Here is an 18,118-nt window from a genome sequence, read left to right as displayed (position 1 = left end):
AAAACACCAGTTAAATATCTCCATTCCAAAAACTAGTACATAAACAAACGTACACAACAAATATATTCATGTCTAAATGGAAAAACAAGATTAAACGTCTACAACCGCAAAACATTTCTGCATAAAGTCTCATGCGTGTGCCCTCTACCTTTTAAATGTCTACAAAAACTACAAATAAATTTATAAATTATGCCATTTCTTAGAAGTGTTTAAGCGGTTGCAGCGCGAATTTATTATAAAGCAAAAAAAAACTTGGATTTTTTTTTTGTCAATCCCATCACGTTTCTTTAATTGTTCGTTTCTTAAAAAAACTAAAACCGCGGTTAATCCTATAATGAAATTCGAGGCGCGACGCGCTATTCGGTCCTGGCTATTGAATGTCGGGTCTTTTTTATTCGGATTCGTGTGAATAATAAAGGATTTTATGTCATAAGTTGTTAGGGACTTCCATTTGATTTATACGTCTGCTCGCATTAAATGCCTGCAGTTACCTGGCATTTGACGTTACCTTTATCCGTAACAATTTCCAAGGTTTCGTTACTAGATAGAAAAACCTTTTTACAATCGATTTTTCTAACCAATGACATTCGTTATTTAAGCGTCTAACGCATAATCAATACAATCGAATGCAGTTAAATTATTCAATTACCATTTTATACAGAGTTAGTCTTACATCATCAAAAGTTTAAAGTTGGTTCATCGTGGTTCGATTTTCATTACAATAATCCTATATTGCATACTTCTCACTTCTCGGAATGATATACGGAATACATCCTTAATCGATTCGGCTCCAGTTTGACGGATTTTTTTTCTGACAGAGGCATTATGCGGGCGCTCCAATGGCGCCGGCCGACGTGATACTTCGCTGATCAAAGCGATTGGGGACGATTAAACTTATTTAATACACTATGTATATGTACAGAAATATTTCAAGAGCATCTTATAGTAGTTACTTTGTTACTTATAGTAGTTACTTTGTTGTCGTCCATGAATATATCAGAATACTTTTAACTTTCTCTTCAGTCATGAACGCAAGTGAAGTGACACATGAAGTTTTCGTTACGATGTTTTCCTTCACCGTCAAGCACGAGATGAATTATAAATACAAATTAAACACATAAATATTCAAGGTGTTTGCCCGGGTTTGAACCGACGATCATCGGTTAAGATTCACGCGTTCTAACCACTAGGCCATCTCGGTCCGGCGATGGAATTCAATACCTACAATCTACATGATAGGAACGAAATTGTTTTCCGTCCTTTTTGCTTCAGGAACATTCAATTTTGATTCGTTGTACTAAAATTTGACATTGAAATATTTCTTTCATAACAGCTAAGCAAGTTTCATCATATTTATACAACTGTTAAAAAATAAACGAAATAGTCAAAAATCTATGTAAATTTTTTTTAATACTGTGACTTTTTTTATATTCGCCGGGAGGGCAAATGACTCTACTCCACCTGATGGTAAGTGGTAATAGAGTCCAAACACGACGACGGCCAGTACAGACGGGAAAAACGTTCTGCACTAGCCGCCTTCGCCTTGCCGGCCCGCAAGATGCCTCTTCACGCCTCGTTTGAAGGAACCCGGGTTGACTACAACTAGCTTCATGTTTGGAAGCTGTAATACGTAATATAATAGCAAAAAAATTTAATAGCTAGCTTTTCACGCGTAGACTTTTCAACTGCGTAGAAGATATCATAATACAAAATTCTATAATAATATGAGTGCACATATACATGCGTACATGTTTACTCTCCTATCGACGAGAGCAATCACACATAACCAGAAAGAAGCAGGGATAAATGTATAGTTAGGCACATACCAGAACAGGATTTTTGGAGTTGACAATAGTAAACATTGCTAGTGAGATTTTTTTGACGAAAATAAAACCAATTACTTCTTATTGGCCACGAGATCTAGATCTTATAAGCTTTCCAATACAGGAACGAATCAGTTAAATTACAATTCATAACACAATTAAACCGCTTATTCAAAATTCTTTTACAATATTTAGAGACATAAAATAGATAAATATAATATACTCGTGACGCTGGCCGTAAAAACATCGTCATTTTACTGGCTGTGCCCCTTGGATTGACCCACGTTAAATTTCGATTATACATGCTCATTTCAAACACATCGCCGAACAGTCGTCACCGCACGCACCCGTCTCGCCTGTCATTCTTTTCATTCCCGCTCTTCGTATTCCCTCCTTCGAGTCGTAGCATGAAGTTATCTAACTTGAAACCTTTCTTGATTTAGCGGTTTATCGCAAAGAATTACCAATCTGATTCATCTTACTCCGTTTCAGAAATTACAGCATTGGAACAACATACACAGCTATATACTATTGATATATATATTTTTTTCACGTTAAATACATTTTGTACTTTAGATGAAACATTTGCCCTGAACTCCTTTAATAATTACCGTTCTATGCTTATATAATACTAGACTATACTAGTCTTTTTTTCAAATGTGTTGACATTCATGTTACTGGAAATTAAAAGAGAACGTGATGAGCAATTCACCTTTCAACAATGTTTATTATTAATGACGTAAAAGTCCAACTTCGCTGCGCTTACTATCAATTTATTCAGCACATACGGTGTTCCTATCAAATATTGAATCACATATCCCCTCTTCCTCAATTGCAGACGTTATGACCTTGTATTTAAAAAGGTTCGCAGCTCACAAAAGTTTTTCACAACTGTGTTACTATTAACGCACCTGAATTGAATTATTAGTTATCATTATTATACCGATGGCATGTACTTATATCACGAAGGACTCGAAATAAATATTAAATATTGGTCGGGCTAAGATTTATCGTCTCAATACTATCAACTTACCATATTACATAAGAGTAGTTTTTTTTTATATAATAAAAATTAAACTGCATTATTTACATTAAAGCATTACTAAATTGTTTTCATCAAATTATTAGATCATGATTATGCAATTATAATTAAAATTTAGTTCAGAGTCGTTATCGTCATTTACATCCAAGAAACTCGTAATTTTTTTTAGCGGAACGTTTTTTAAGTCATTTTTTTAATTTAACTATTATAATAATAATTAGTTTTATTCAATTCATTATTTTTTATAAGTGTAATGAAACCATGTTTATTATATATAATCACCAAAATACTTTCTAAATTATGCAAAATCTAACGTCCGGTGTTTATCGCATGGTAACCCTACTCTCGACAATATATCGCCGCTGCGCAGGCGCCTGCCAGTCGCGCTTCACATTCGAATTGACGAATGACAATGCGCCCACGCTGATTAAACGACTTGTAGAGCGTTCGAAATGCAAGTGTATGATTTATTGCACATCTTTTTAATCCGAAAATAGAAAAAATAAACGATAGTACGAGTCACGTGAAGTATCGTTTAGTTATTACTAAGATTTACATCGGTGTAAAATTCTCGGTATTTTGTACCTAAATGTATATATATATATATATACCAAAATATTTTAATAAATATGTATTTATAATCGTATCAATAATTTTACAGTTATAACATCGACGTAAAAATTAGCTATCATTCCGATGTTTTTGTCCGTAAGGCTTAATTTTTTATAATTTAATTAAGTATAAGATATTTATACATGCGAGTATTCAAACGCGTTATAGATAAGCTGATAATTTCTTATATTTTAGTAAATACTTATATAATAGATACAGCAGATCATAAATATTTTTTCAAAATAATGTCCGATATGGCTTCATACCCCCATATGTTGGTCAAATTAATTGTGTCCTCTTTACGGTCCAGGCGGCCATTCTCAAATACTTGCAAAGGAGATGATATAGTGCACAGATGCACTTTTAATTGAAATAATAAATAAAAACCAATGAGCTGGCTATCTGGCAAGATCGGAGGGAGATCATGGGACCAATTCTACTAATCTATAACGATTACAATATGTTTTTAAATCAATTCTAATCAAACTTTGAATATTCCATATTTATTCGGATCGAAACCGAACGATATGTTAACATATACCGTTATATCAAAACCAAACTTAATTGTGAAATATTATGCCAATAGGCGATAATTGAATTAAGGATAGGCAACGATTACGCTTCGATTTGTTTTCTGTAAAGTGACAGTTTGTTAGTAGAATCCGCCCCCAGGCGTCAAATTCCTAAGTGCATGCCGCTACTAAGAATTTATTGACAATAAAACCTAATGACTTTTACAAGCTTGCCGTATTCGAGCCCTGGACCTCAAAACGTGCAGTGTTATAATATAACAAAGACCACGAAAGCAGCGACGCGCGTATATAAACAGCGATGAATTGCATAATAATATCACGATAATTTTAAGGCTAACTAATACAACCGTATATTCATGTTTGTTACTTTAAATGGTGAAAAAGGTACATCCAGGTGAGTTTTGTACGAAGGACAAAGTCGAAGATGAATGCTTGTTTTAAATAAAACAAACAAAATAACATTCAATTAAGAAATTTATTTCATATCACATAAAGAGTAGGCATATAGGCCAAATAAATATATGAGTAGAGTTTAAAAATGTCAAATGAATCGACAAACTTTGTACACGGTTGTTCTAAGAACTGGCGGCCTCTGTGTACTTTCTGAAGATATTTTATTATACGTTAGTAATGCAGGGCCACGAAACAAACTATATACGGGTGATGTCGTTTCTTATGTTGATATTAAAAAATGAAATTATTTAATTAATTTTTTAAAGATTTTTTTTTGACAAAATCTTAATTATTTACGTATGTCTGTATGAAAATACATTCGGCAGAGTTTGATTTTATCGCGTTCAGGCGGATAGGCGCGGCGGTTGTGCTTTCTTTTATAATATACATTACAAACCGATACGTTTCAAACAATGATTATATTTACCCGACTATACTTGTCTATGGTTTCTAAGATTGTCTATGGAAGTACTATTTATTCACCAAATATAAAAGCGAAATTCGAATATCAAAAACAGTCCCATAGTTAGTGCCAGCTACATACAACACTATAGACTATATACCTTAAAGTTACACTTTTGTACAACCAATTTATTTTTAATATATAATTAAAAATCTTCAACATAACTGTCCCAAAAATATCAAAAAAGAATTCGTGAACATCTATATATCAGCGGGCGAAGTAGACGGCACGTCTCTGAGGGTCCCTTCGACTTTTTTTTTAACTAAAGGTGGACAAAACGCATGAATGGAGGCTGATGAATGAAATTCCAATGTCACCTAAGCGCCTCGGGATAAAAAATAAACGCTTAAATATTTCTATGCACTTCCTCTCTATAGTGTGTGTCCTCTGACTGTGAATTGCATTGCGCTATTTAAACGACAAAGCTTGTTACTTTAATCTATGGTTCAGTGTTGTGTTAATTTTATCATTTGTATGTCACATACGTTTGTAGTGTAAATTTATTTTTTATTTATTTCAATTGAAATAATAGCCTTTTAGAATTCTTACGTAATAATTCTCTATGTTTGATTGAAGATCAATTTACAGACTATAAATTAAATATAATTCCAGGAACAGAAAATTGTATTATCAGTGCTCATATTTGAAGTGAAAAAAATATGAATTAGAAATATAATTAGTCATATTTTTGCTTATTCTAAGCAATATTTTAAACAGGTTATTAATTAATTCCATATTTATCTGTATGAATCTCATTATATAATACGAAAATATTATAATACGAAAAAAAAAAATGTTGCCATCTAAGTTGTTTCACCAATAAAGAGTTAGTAAATTTAATTTATATTCAGTATATAATATTTTTCGTGGAAAAAGTATATTTTCTTATTATTAAAATTATAATAGCAGACTGGTTCTCAGAAATCGTATAAGTATTGATAAGTATATCCTATTATTATGTTATGCCAACAAAGCATTGCTTGACTCTAATATAATTAATTATAAAAATGTTTTCGTTTTGTTAAGTAAAGACAGCTAACTTATATAGATAAACTTAAAAAACAAAACCTAAGGTAAATCGTTAGAACCGTTTCCTAGACACACTAAATAAATTTATACGCATATATACAATTAATTATAATTAATTAATAATAATTGCTTTATTATAAGATAATTATATAAATAATAACAAAATTGACTGGAACGAAGTTTTTATATTTATCGTATTTTTTAAAATATACTTATATGTACATAGGGTACTTAACATCTACCCAACAACCGCAAACACAAACAAAGCCACGGGCGGAAATTAGTAATTTATAATTCTATAACATCGTTGATTTTATTATTAAAATATTGCAATTATAAAAACCCACTAAACAAATAAACAATAATTACATACGAATAACTTACAAAGAACCTCCACGTCCGTTTACATATTTATGAGTATGTCACTCAAACATTACATAAAGGCGGCGAGATGAAATATAAAGGTTCTGTTACATGTAAGAATGTAACAATTTTGTCATAGCAGCCGTATCTCAAGCAATTTATCATGAATGGTTTAACGATAGTTTGTTAAAAACGCGATTGAGTGTATAGTGTGAACCCACACAGCGCCTACACTTCGCAGAAGGCTCCGGATGCGTATATATAGTTTCTATGGGCATTGTGGGAAGCACAAATGGGCGGAAACGTGTAGATTCGAGATTTGGTGCAAGGCACCATCTGCGCTGGCGCCTTAACAAAACATTGCTTTTGCGCCGGCGCCCAGCCATAGGTGAGAAAATATCTCCGACTTCCCTGTCACAGATTATGGGTGAATGGAATTTTTATATCATGCCTATGATTGTCAATCATCTGTGAGACATATAAAACATCAATTAAAAAAATATATTACACAATCATAGTATATGCATCCTGTTTGCATTGTATATTTATTATATTTTATAACATATTCTAAAAGAAATGCAACGAAATTACGATATTTGTGAACACATAAGTATTGATACTAATTATTATGGTTAGAAATTATAGTAATTATATATAAGATATATTTAAATAAACTATGAACTAAAAATATTTTTGAATATAATAGTATACGAATGTGAGGTGCTCGAAATTGGTAGTTTTGTAGCTATTGATACTGTATGGCTATTCAGTGAGAACAAACACGAAATTCACCGCAGAAAACGGTCATGACATCTCAGACAGTGATATGCGACATTGACCATAGTAATTATAACATTTAAAAGATACACGAATCAAAATAGTATACTCGTCAACATTTCACGGATGTGTAATTAAGTGTATATAGAAAGCAACAAAATGTTTCAACGGTAATAAAGTTATATTTAAAATTATGTTCAAATTCCTCATTGGTTAGTGAGTAGCCTATCGGTTAGTGAGTAGCCTATCGGGATGCAGCGTGAAGTCAGCATTGTTACATTCCTGTTTGTGGATTGGCTAGTTTTTGAGATTGGACAATTTAGCCGAAATCGGTCAAGGTGACTTCATTTTATAGAGATTATATTTAACTTTGCAATAATTGAATTTTATGTAATGTTTTATCATTTATTTCAACGGTTTTTTTTTAAATCTAAATACCAATTTTTTGTAAAATAATTCAAAACTAATCACTTACATACGCATCTCGTATATTTAAATCGTTACATATATACGTGTGTATACACAGTCACATAAATCCTCCTAAACCGCTGGACCGATTATGATTTTTTTGTGTGTGGGTACGTGGATAAAAGGATATTATTTCAACAAAAAAAGTTAATTAATTATAAATTTCACCGGCACGGGCGCTAGTAATATATGTTCATAGGGTATTTTATCCACTTTTTACTAAATTGTCATTTTTTTTTAATCTCTACATAATTTTCACTGCTGGTAGGGCTTTGCGCAAGCTCGTCTGAGTATGTACCCACTCATCAGATATTCTGTCCCAAAACAGCAGTACTTGGTATTATTGTGTTCCATTTTGAAGGGTACGGTGAGCCTGTGTAAATACAGGCACAATGGACACAACAACTTAGTTCCCAAGGTCCAAGGTCGGTGACGCATTGGCGATGTAAGCGATGTTTTACATTTCTTACCATTGTCTATGGGCGTTGGTGATAACTTACCATCACATGGCCTATATGCTTGTCCGCCTACCTATATATAAAAATAAAAAAAATGTAAATTTTCCTTCCTTATATAATTGAACGAAAACCCCTATACACCATGAGTGAAATAATAAAACAGGTTTGCCAAAAAGGCCAGTCATAAATAAGTATTAAATCAAATAAAAGTCAGAACTATTCTTAAACTAATTACTGCTAATATTATTTTTCCCATTTTTTTTTTGTTCAAATGAAAATAATTTTTTCTCATAGGTAAACCGTTAATGCATTATAAACGCTACAGGTTAAGTTGCTCTTAAATGTTAACTTTGAATTTATATTTTAATCTCTACTCAAACCTAGAACACTTTTCACAACAAAAAGTCCCATTTTACCTCTTTTTAAATCACCTATTTATGGATAATCTTTACCTTATCAGTTAAAACCGTCAAAAACATTATACATTGTCTATAGACAGTTGTCAGTATCTTTTCAATTAAAGAAGACTCGGACTTGATCGGATTAGAACACATTGTTTATGGGCAAATAACCCTACAGTAATACGAAACACGTGTGCGAGTTGTCGGTTCTGTGATTCTCGCTGATAGTAACGGTTCTGTGGTGGAGGCACGGTGCGTGACTCATCTCGTTCATTGAGTAGTGGTCCATTGAGGGGCGCTCACGCTCATTACCGCTTCGCCGGCCGGCCCTGCGCACACGCATAGCGCGTTGCTCGCGAGTTGCGGACCATTAATACACCGACGCACTGCCTACGACATGTTGCCTCTCATCTCTCGATACAACGTGAGTTAAACCTACGACTTCCTCTCAAACGAAGCCTACATATTTTAAATAAATGGGCACTAGTTATATTTGCATTTACTTACAAGCGTTTTTATTACAGATGGAAAGCTTTTCGAAATCGTGCATCTGGCTTGTTGCAGCGGCGCTCTTGGCCGCTAGCGGTGTGAGTGCTGGCGTCGGAAGCAAAAGGCCTTTTACGCCGACTGATTCCATCTTAGATATTATCGACACTGAGCAAGTTGAAAGAATACTCGCAGCGCGAAGGCGGACGGAGGAGGCGACGGCTTCGTCAACATCGTACGTTCAGAGAAATGAGCTTGGTGAAGGCAGTTCTGAGACAATGGTCGTGTCTGCACCAGAACAGGAGGATGTGACCGAAATACCTAAGGGAGCGGCGTTTCGAAACATTCTTAAATCTTCGAAAAATGCTCTACTCGTTACCAAAAAAGAATATTTGAAAGAAGACTGGTGCAAAACCGAACAGTTAATACAAAAAATTCGGGAGCCCGGATGTTTACAGGCGACAGTGATTAACAATTTTTGTTATGGACAGTGCAACTCGTTTTATATTCCGAAAGGACCGCGACGTCGCGAAGGCAATGACGAACGGCCTCCACCTGCGTTTAAATCGTGTTCGTTTTGTAAGCCAAAAAAGTTCACCTGGATCACTGTTACGCTCCGCTGCCCTGGACAGAATCCCCCCTTTAGACGCAAGCGCCTACAAAAAGTGAAACAGTGCAAGTGTCTTCCGGTGGGTGTAAATTGATGTAGACTCGTGACAGACCCTCCTTACAGAGGCGGACAATACGTCCAGCTTGATCCAAGTAGCATCCGAGGCGTTTGCTGACCAAGCAACAGGTTGGAATAGGAGAGAATAAATAAAAGCAATAAAATGTGACGTGAACGGGCTTGTAATGACATTGTTACCTGATGTTTTGATTAGTGATTATCACTCGTACATTGGGGCAAGTATGGAGCGGACTGTTAAACATATTCGGAACGCGTGCTCGGTGCTCTCATACGTCAATAGAGATGACGTCATGTGATGCAGATATAACGTCTAATAACTTTGTAATAGAGCGGCTTCGACTGCAAGTCGTGAAGCAAGAGCTTTAATTGTCTTTAGTGTTTCTGATTAGTTGGCCGCTGGAAAACTGTCGACTGGTGACCTTGCTGTCGTTTCAAAAGTATTTAGTTCAAACGTGGCCGCGGCAAAATCAGTGAATATCGCGTTTTATTATTTGAAAATCTAGTGCTATTCTGTAATTAACATCAAACTCAACGTTTCCGAACGTTTGGTACGGAATAAATGTGATATTAGTTTTAGGCAATACTCTAGTTGTTACGCATTAAACGAACGCAAGAAACAGTTTCATGTTATTTATTATAACTATTAATTATCATTATATCGTAGTTAATACCAAAATACGCTTATATTATATATAATCTAATGATAAGTATTATTTCATCGTGATACAATAATAACGAGATACTAATATGAACACTTGACAGAGCAAATGTAATTTGTCAGACTTAAAGTTAATTCAAATGTTATGATCTCTATTTGCTCTCGAGTCGTATTTTGTTTATAAATAACAATTTCCATAATATATTGTCTTATGTTATGTTTGACAAGTGTAAAATATATCTTGCGAAAGATATCATTAAGCAAACTACGCCCGTGCATTCTCACCTCCGTCGCCCTCTTTTAAAACACGAGAATTGAGACTAGTGTTCGAAATTAAAATTATATTTTATTAAATATTTTTAAATATTTCAATTTAATTTTCGAATTCGTTCCATGTCACAATTAAAGAATTTGTATAAAATTTTAATGAGTATTTATAATACTATGCAGAAAACCAGGTAGTACTCTTTTACCGGTATATTAAAATTATTTGTACTTAGATATGTTTGTTATATCACAAACACCTACTTTTACTAAGGTCGAAACAGCGAAAAAGTACGAACTGAAATGAGAGTATATAAATTATAAAAAAAAAATTTAAGTGAAGACATCAGATTAAACTTAAAAATATATATATGACTGTGCACTTAACAGACGTTTGTTAAAAAAAAAAAAATGACGTAATAAATAAATTGTCTAAACTAAACCGTAGGCGTCGTATTAAGTAAGTCGTGGTAAGTCTTATAGTGTGTTTTGCCTTCAGAAAATGTTCGGATTACTGTTGTGTTGTAGATTGTAACAATATTATGAGTGTAGGCTCTTGATATACTATCAACCTACTTCGAATCAGCCTTGTGGAGGTAAATATGTTTTCGTTTCTAAATGTAATTGAGTAGATATTTATCCCGATATTTACATGTGTGTGAGTGATTGTGAACTGTCTTCTTAGATCTGATAATGATAATTAAAAATTACAATAGTCAACATTTATTGTATGGAAATAATATGATACATATTTCACTTGTATGATGTATAATTATATATATATTAGTAAAACAACATTTTGTATTGAACGTAATTTCATCTTTCTTTCTTGACATATAATAAAACTACATATAATATTTATTTAAATGCGTGATAAACGTTATCAGATTAAATTTTAATTAATTATTATAAAACAAATACAATTTGAAAAATTAATATAGAGATATAAATAAAACAATATGTAATAAAATGGAAAAAAAAATTAAAATCATCTTGCCGATTCGAAATCATTTGCATTTTGATCATGTATGACTTCATGACCTGTTTTTTATAGTTATTACGGTTAAAGAACATCTAAATTTTTTGCAACAATTATTGTAACGCAAAATTGTTTTGTTATTTTCGGAAATAAAACATTTTGTTCTCTTGTTCTTGATGGCGTCTTGTTGCTTCGCACATATGGAAACACAATACAATGTAACATTTTTGTAAAATTTCGAATTTAACGTAATTTCAAATCGAATTAAGATTTTATAATCGAAAAACTCAACAACATTATCTGATGAAAACCGTTAATTGATTATTGATAATGTATGTAAAAAATATATATATTATGAAATTAAAATAAATTACGTGTTTATAATGTTCTTTATGGCTGTATTAATAATTTTGAAATAAAATTTGTGAGTGATCGAGGTCATTTTTATTTTTCATTACATATTTTATAACTATATATACTAACATTAATATAATGATACAGCAAGTCTTATAATTAAATAATGACTAATTTTTGCTGCGCGACTTTACCCGTATTCAGGGAGGCGAATTGCAGGAGTATTGAGTGTGTTTTTTTTGTACCTCTAACAACGTGTATACAATTTCATGTTCGGTTGAGTAGTTAGACGTGAAAGCGTAACAAAAAAACCAAACTCTCTTTCGCATTTATAATATTAATGAGGATGTCAAATTATAGTTACCTATAAAAGGTCAAATTAGGTTATTAAAAATGCATTATTAAACTCTACCACTGTGGAAACTTAGAGCATGGTCATCATCATCCTTTTCTCGTCCACTGCTGGACATAGGTCTCTCCATTGGCACGCCACTGAGCTCGATCTTCAGCTCTCAATCTCCAAACGCTGCCAGCCACCTTGCATATCATGGTAATTTTCCTAAATGATTAAAAATATTACAACGCAATCAGTGCTAAGTATTCTTCTCTTAGTGGGCGATTACATTTTTATTCAAATATTGAAATAGACACGAAAAATATAGAACGTATAATCTATTGTAATTAAAATTGTGGAATTTGCCTTAATTCCATGGATAAATTAAAAAAAAAAAACAAGACAAAGAAAAAAAAAAGTGTAGTCCAGTGCCGGCACATGCCTCTCTCAAGGTGCGCCACAGCTCACCTTCCGCATCCAGTCGATTTTATACTATTCCAAATATAATTTATTCAACGCAATGTACCTTACAGTGTTTTTTTTTTTATTAAAATTATTTTGTAAATATTTGCGTAATTTACAAAATAAGAGAAAATTGTGCGTGCTTAACAGAGTGCACTTGACCCAATTGTCTAAAAAATATCCTACTATTTCTAAATCAAAGAAAAATAGTGAAATTTTCTTGTATATATATTTTGAGATTAATACATAAAGCTAGATCAGATATATTGTATATTTAATAAATAGATTAGTATTTGATAAACACCATTGCAATTCTTGATGGCAACCGACTTAAATTTTATCACTATTAATATAATATCAATCCTGAGCAACGCGCGGTAACGATTCGAACCCTGTACAGCGAGAATTGATGTCATATCAACTTCCAGCAGCACATATTTGTATAAATGTTATATCGAAAAAGAGGATAAATGTCTTAAAAATGCGTAACTTGCCTCGTATGTATGCCGTTTTCGTATTATGTTGTAATTATTGACATAACGGTTAGATGTGAGAATGACGTCATTGATTGTAATTGTATGCTGGTCAGATAATATTGAAACTAGAATTAATTTGTATTTAAAACAGCTTAGATCTGTATCATTGTAAATATATCACGGACGGATTATGAGGTGAATGTATTTTTAGTATTGATAATGGTATACTAAACCTGACATTGTAACTCTAAGTTTGAAGAAGTTTTAAATTTTATCTTTAAGTTCCTTACTCCTTATCCACTGGTGGTAGAGCTTTGTGCAAGCTCGTCTGGGTAGGTACCACCCACTTAAAACAGCAATACTTGGTATTGTTGTGTTCCGGTTTGAAGGGTGAGTGAGCCAGTGTAATTACAGCCACAAGGGACATAACATCTTAGTTCCCAAGGTTGGTGGCGCATTGGTGATGTAAGCGATGGTTAACATTTCTTACAAGGCCAATGTTTAAAGGCGTTTGGTGACCACTTACCATCAGGTGGCCCATATGCTCGTCCGCCTTCCTATTCTATTAAAAAAAAAAAATCCTTACTCCGTAACAGCCTGTGAATGTCCCGCTGCTGGGCTAAAGGCCTCCTCTCCCTGTTTGAGGGGGTTTGGAGCTTATTCCACAGCACTGCTCCAGTGCGAATTGGTGGAATACACATGTGGCAGAATTTCAGTTAAATTAGACACAAGCAGGTTTCCTAACGATGTTTTCCTTCAGCGTAAAGCACGAAATGAATTTCAATCACAAATTAAGCACATGAAAATTCAGTGGTGCTTTCACGGGCTTGAACCCACGATCATCGGTTAACATTCATGTGTTCTAACCACAATAATAAGATTTTGCGATATATAATAAATAATTCGCAAAATCACAAATTAAGCACATGAAAATTGAATATATATATATATATATATATATATATATATATATATATTTTATTTTACATATATATATATATATATATATATATATATGTAAAATAAAATTTCGCTTAAAAATAACAATAATTAAATTAATGAAACGATTTCCTTATGCTTAACTAGTTTTCATTTAAGTGCATAATTTTAAAGGACAGTTAATTAAGCTATTGTTAGATTCGCCCGTGATTACAAATTGTAATTACTATTTTGTAACAACATTAAAACTAATTGAGCTGTACCAACTCCTGATGGCTCTTGAACCATCTCGACTTATAATAATCCTTACTAAAATTATAAATGCGTAAGTGAGTTGGTTTGTTTGTTATGCTTTCTATCTAGCTAAGACGTTTAGCTACTCAACCACCACAACACCTCCGCCTCTAACCCCCACACACGCGGGCGAAGCCACTCACAGTAATAACTGCGACGTAATAAATGCAACAAGGCAAATGAAATTGTAGAATTTAACCTTTACATATTTAATCAAATATATTTTTATTATTTTATATGACGTTGTGACGTAATAATATATTCTGCAATTTTAAGGGCCTAGATGGCACAGTAAATAAAAAAAGTAAAATTCATCTGTTCACCTCCCTACCCACTTTATTTATCACATATCCTTCACCCAAAGGTTGTCTGGCAGAGATCACTCTTTTAGCGATAAGACCGCCTTTTGTACATTAATAGTTTTTTGTTTGTGTTTGTAACTCTATGTTTCTGTAAATCTTTTTGTGTACAACAAAGCAAATTCTATTCTATTCTAAATGGAACAAGTTAGTCTATAGTTCAAATTCAGGTCTACACTGACTTCTCATATGCTTAATTTGTTTTTAATATTCATTTTTTGCTCAGCAGTGATGTAAAACATCATAAGAAAACTTACATGTATTAGATGATGTTTTGCTATAAGTGTCAACGCCAACGCCTTCTCCATGAGGGGAGGCTCTTGCTCCTAAGTGAAAAATTCACACGATATCACTTTTATATTTTTTTTTTCTTGAAGACATACACGAAAAACAACAAGTTTTTTTAAATAAATACGGGCGGACTGTTTTCTGAAGTAGGTGGACGGGCAAATGGACGTGATGGTAAGTAATCACTACCGCAAATAGATATTGGTGCTTTAAGAAATATTAACCATCGCTTCACCGCCAATGCGACACCAACCTTGGGAACAAAGATGTTATGTCCCATCCCAAGATGTTAAGTTTCAAACCGGAACACAACAATGCTAAGTACTTCTGCTCAGCGGTAGAATAATTTTTTTTCAAAGTTATTTTATTTAAGAAGGCATCAAATCTTAGAAATGAGCCACCTGAATGGTTACTTGTCGCATATGAACACTGGCACAAAGGGTGATGGAGCGTTCTGTGCAAAGCATCTTTCTCGTTGATCGTGTATCGAACGCAAAATATCGACGAAAATCGAAGGTCGAAGATGTTGAGAAGCGTATTATAGGATTAAAGTGGAGATGGGCTGGAAACTTGGCCAGACGGAAAACGGAAGGTGGACCAAAATCACTATGGATTTGTGGTCTAGACAAATAAAGAGGTGCTTGTGCTCTCACTCACCATTAAATATTCTCAAGTATTACTGTTTGGCTGTAGAATCACTGGTAAGGAGTTGGTACTTACGTAAACGACCTTTTACCTCACTTACTTACTTTAATTAAACTAGCTAAACCTGGCTGCCGTCATGATCATCGCTTGAACACTTAATTTGCTTGCTTGCTGCATCTGCTTGTTTCTTATAACAAAGAGAATTGGATGGAAACCTCTCCATTATAAAATATGTACATATATGGGCCAATACTGATGGTGATTCGTCCAAGGGTATGGAAAGTTATTCTTTTATACCAATTACCAATATTTATTGTTATATATCTCTGTATATAATTCTTCTGTTTGTGAGTACAAACAGGACTTTAGGACTCGGTGACAACACCGAAGTCCTAAACGGCTTTACCGATTTTGATGAAATATTTTCTAATGCGTTTTAGTCAGTACATCCATAGAAGGGTTAGATTTGACCCGATAGGTGGCGCTATTATTTAAACATAAAATTCTTATTTCTCATACAAAGTCGGTTCGGGCTATATTGTACTAGATATATTCATGGTTAGATATATGAAAATTAGTAAGTAACAGATATTGAATTATATACAGATTAGAGAGTATTTCATATATATTTACTGTTAACAAAATATTTATACTTAAGGTCCTCCAGACCGATTTCGGCTACGGCGGCCAATCTCAAGAGAGATTAGCCGACTTCAGGACGTAGGACATATTATAAGTGTGTGCGCAAAGGATCGGAAAGAATTCAGGCGCAGGACCAACGGCTTTACGTGCTTTCCGAGACACGGGAGTCTACACAATTGCAACTTTCAGACTCCGGGTTGCTACTGAGAATTTTCTGACATAAAAACCCATTAACTTTTTATTGGCTCGACCTGGGAATTGAACCCAGGACCTACGGGTCAGCGGCCTTATATCTTGCCACTAGACCAACGAAACAGTCCTTTACACTTATTCACGAATTTAATAACATTAGCAGTTTTCTTTAAACACAATTCAGTCACTTTTTTTTTAATAAGTCTGCTTCTTCTTCCTACCCTTATCCCACTGCGTGAGGTTGGCACAAAATGTATTTTCCTTCCACTTCTTTCTGTCACTCGTCATCTCCTTACGCAATCCATCCACACTTTCTTCGACCTCCCTCGGTGCCCTATATCCGTCAACATTCATACTCAACACCCTTCTAGTAACATGTTACTTCTAGGCACATATTCAAAAAAGAGATGTAAAAATAAAACTCCAAATTACACCGAATATAACATTTATTTGAATAGAAATAGTTTTAAGTGATTACCATTGCAATCTCTATTATAACTGACATATATATCACACAATTTCAAACTCTATACATTCTTGTATGTCATATCACTTTATGACTATCATTTTACGTCAAATGGATCGAACGCCATATTAAAAAAGGTTTGTCTACAGAGCTGCCTACTCTACAATTTTATATAATTATCACTCAATTTAAATTATAATTCGATTACAAACAAAAACGAAATCCGAAAAACACAGAGCAAAATTAACAGTATATTAAAACTTATGCTAAGACTTAAGTAAACAATTGGACAACTACGTCATATGAATTTAATGATTACAGCAAAATATTTTGTTTATTATATCCATATTACGATTTTTATGACGTTTCAAGTATCTATATGACCTTGGTTACTTATTTGCTTAAGATTTCAAATAAATATATTACACAGTAGATTCCACTCGCCGCTTCGTCCGTTTTTGAGGAAGGTGTCAGTTGTTACTCAGTGGTTAATCTATCTCTATCTATCCAAAACCGTCCAGCTTTATGGCAACATTCAAACTTTCACATTTACAAGTAGGATTACAACCAAACACCTAAAACTAAGCCCGCGTGTCTGGTAATTTTCCTTCGTATCTCAAGCGTATTACACATGTAATAATTTTTCTTACAACTTTATGATGTTATAGTTCATGCCTTACTTCCCAGTATCCCACAATGGCACCTTACATATGGGGCTCTATTCTTTTGATAAATTTCAAGTTATTAAGATCTATGAATCGTTTGTCGATCAATAGCTTATAAACAAATTTCGAATATTCGATCAGATGTCTCGTAAGCAGACTTATTGATGTTGTGTTTGGTAAAATTATTTCCTCCTCAATTGTTTTCATATAAAATCATAGTTGTCCAATTTAATTCAGTTAAATAATTAGTCCAATTTCATTATATGTACAATTGGATTTCATGACAGTATCTTATTTAAAACAGGTCGTATTCTTTGCCGCTTTGAGTGTAAATACCTCAGAATAATAACGAAAAATGCTCTTTGAACATTGAAATAATATTCAAAACTTTCCATATCATCTATACTATGATATACTGTACACACTACGTTTTTGTATTCCTTCCATTCGATTTTCCTACATCTATTTTAAATAATAATTATTACATAAACATTAAGTTTAAAAT

General features: G+C 33.3%; 1 protein-coding gene across 1 annotated transcript; it reads left to right on the top strand.

Annotated features, from left to right (window-relative positions):
- Positions 1–8,715: 8,715 nt before the first annotated feature.
- Positions 8,716–11,370, top strand: LOC126771357 (gremlin-1-like). The gene is made up of 2 exons (XM_050491212.1): positions 8,716–8,846; positions 8,947–11,370. The coding sequence occupies exons 1-2, from the start codon at positions 8,820–8,822 to the stop codon at positions 9,610–9,612; spliced, it is 693 nt and encodes a 230-aa protein (XP_050347169.1). The 5' UTR covers positions 8,716–8,819; the 3' UTR covers positions 9,613–11,370.
- Positions 11,371–18,118: the final 6,748 nt, after the last annotated feature.

This window comes from Nymphalis io, chromosome 10 (genome assembly GCF_905147045.1).
Source record: "Nymphalis io chromosome 10, ilAglIoxx1.1, whole genome shotgun sequence".
Taxonomy (NCBI): Eukaryota; Metazoa; Arthropoda; class Insecta; order Lepidoptera; family Nymphalidae; genus Nymphalis; species Nymphalis io.
Note: the sequence above shows the minus strand (reverse complement) of the source record. Positions and strands in the feature narration are given on the sequence as shown.

Bases quoted from the DNA above. Each gene is read 5' to 3' on its own strand.
- LOC126771357 (XM_050491212.1), top strand. From the start codon at position 8,820: ATGTTGCCTCTCATCTCTCGATACAAC. The intron at 8,847-8,946 runs GTGAGTTAAACC...TTTTTATTACAG, and splicing joins CTCTCATCTCTCGATACAAC to ATGGAAAGCTTTTCGAAATC.